Source organism: Pteropus vampyrus, unplaced genomic scaffold (genome assembly GCF_000151845.1).
Source record: "Pteropus vampyrus isolate Shadow unplaced genomic scaffold, Pvam_2.0 Scaffold7, whole genome shotgun sequence".
Lineage (NCBI taxonomy): Eukaryota > Metazoa > Chordata > Mammalia > Chiroptera > Pteropodidae > Pteropus > Pteropus vampyrus.
Genome location: NW_011888788.1, coordinates 1,852,684 through 1,854,389, shown reverse-complemented (window position 1 = coordinate 1,854,389; position 1,706 = coordinate 1,852,684). Strand labels below are relative to the sequence as shown.

The following is a 1,706-nucleotide window of genomic DNA, read 5'->3' as shown; positions in this document are numbered from 1 at the left end:
TGGGGCCGCGGGCGCGGGCGGCGAGGTGAACGGCACGGCGGCCGTCGGGGGTCTGGTGGTGAGCGCGCAGGGTGTGGGCGTGGGCGTCTTCCTGGCTGCCTTCATCCTCATAGCCGTGGCGGGCAACCTGCTTGTCATCCTCTCTGTGGCCTGCAACCGCCACCTGCAGACGGTCACCAACTATTTCATTGTGAACCTGGCCGTGGCCGACCTGCTGCTGAGCACCACGGTGCTGCCCTTCTCGGCCACCATGGAGGTTCTGGGCTTCTGGGCCTTCGGCCGGGCCTTCTGCGACGTGTGGGCCGCCGTGGACGTGCTGTGCTGCACGGCCTCCATCCTCAGCCTCTGCACCATCTCGGTGGACCGCTACGTGGGCGTGCGCCACTCCCTCAAGTACCCCGCCATCATGACCGAGCGCAAAGCGGCCGCCATCCTGGCGCTGCTCTGGGCCGTAGCCCTGGTGGTGTCCGTGGGGCCGCTTCTGGGCTGGAAGGAGCCGGTGCCCCCCGATGAGCGCTTCTGCAGCATCACCGAGGAGGCAGGCTACGCCGTCTTCTCCTCCGTGTGCTCCTTCTACCTGCCCATGGCCGTCATCGTGGTCATGTACTGCCGTGTGTACGTGGTAGCGCGCAGCACCACGCGCAGCCTTGAGGCGGGAGTTAAGCGTGAGCGGGGCAAGGCCTCCGAGGTGGTGCTACGCATCCACTGTCGCGGCGCCACCTCGGGCGCAGACGGGACACACGGGGGTATGCGCAGCACCAAGGGCCACACTTTCCGTAGTTCGCTGTCTGTGCGCCTGCTCAAGTTCTCCCGCGAGAAGAAGGCAGCCAAGACACTGGCCATCGTCGTGGGCGTCTTTGTGCTCTGCTGGTTCCCCTTCTTCTTCGTTCTGCCGCTAGGTGAGTGACCCTCTCCCACAAGCCCCTTCCCTTCCTCCCTGAGCCTGTGGCTGCGCCTTCCTGGCACCCAGGCTCGGATAGTCCTGCCAGGTGACTAAGTTCACCACATGGAAGGCAGACTTAGTAACCTCCCTGGTCTCTTAGGCTGGTGCACGCGCCGCTTTGTGGGGGACAAACAAGAGGCTCCTCGTGTTTGCAGGGTTTATTTTACAGGCTTTTAACTTTTCTGGCCTTCTCCCTCTTTTCATTGCCATTACAAAGCTCTGGGCTTATTTTTCACTTCTGATCCCCCTAAATATAAAGGTCCGTGGAAATCTGTGGAGGCGTCTGTGCACAGTATGTGGTCAAGTGTATGTGTGCCTCTACATATTAAGCATCACCATCACCCTGCCCCCGGATGTACATGCCAACCGCCAGAGGTGGTACACAGCTTGGACCTACACTCATTCATGAGCAGCAAACGCTGGCCGACATGTACATAAGCAGGCACCAGAAGCCACCTGCTTTCTCCCAGCACTCATTCAGTTTGGAAACTGGGCCCACTGGGATACCCTCCCCAGCTGGGCTCTCACTTCTGCAGTCTCCTCTTGGAGTGGAAGGGAGAGGGCTACGTGAGGGTGAGAAGGAAAGAGAAAAGGGCAAACTACTAAGTGTAAAGTTAATACTGTTCGTCGCCATTTTTTAAATTTACTGAGCCCTTGAGCACTTCCAAAGGACTCTCCTGTTTCTTCCACAAGGGTCCCTGCAGTCCTGAGGGGTGGACGGCTGTTCTCAAGGGCTTCCTCCCACACCTGAGGTCCCTACTGG

General features: G+C 59.9%; 1 protein-coding gene across 1 annotated transcript in view; it reads left to right on the top strand.

Moving 5' to 3' along the window:
* Position 1: 1 nt before the first annotated feature.
* Positions 2-1,706, top strand: part of ADRA1D (adrenoceptor alpha 1D) — a gene marked incomplete at its 5' end in the record, with an annotated part of 22,856 nt that continues 21,151 nt past the window's right edge. The window contains one exon of the mRNA XM_011371074.1: positions 2-899. Within this exon, the coding sequence (XP_011369376.1) occupies positions 2-899 (898 nt within the window). The remainder of the gene's footprint in view (positions 900-1,706) is intronic.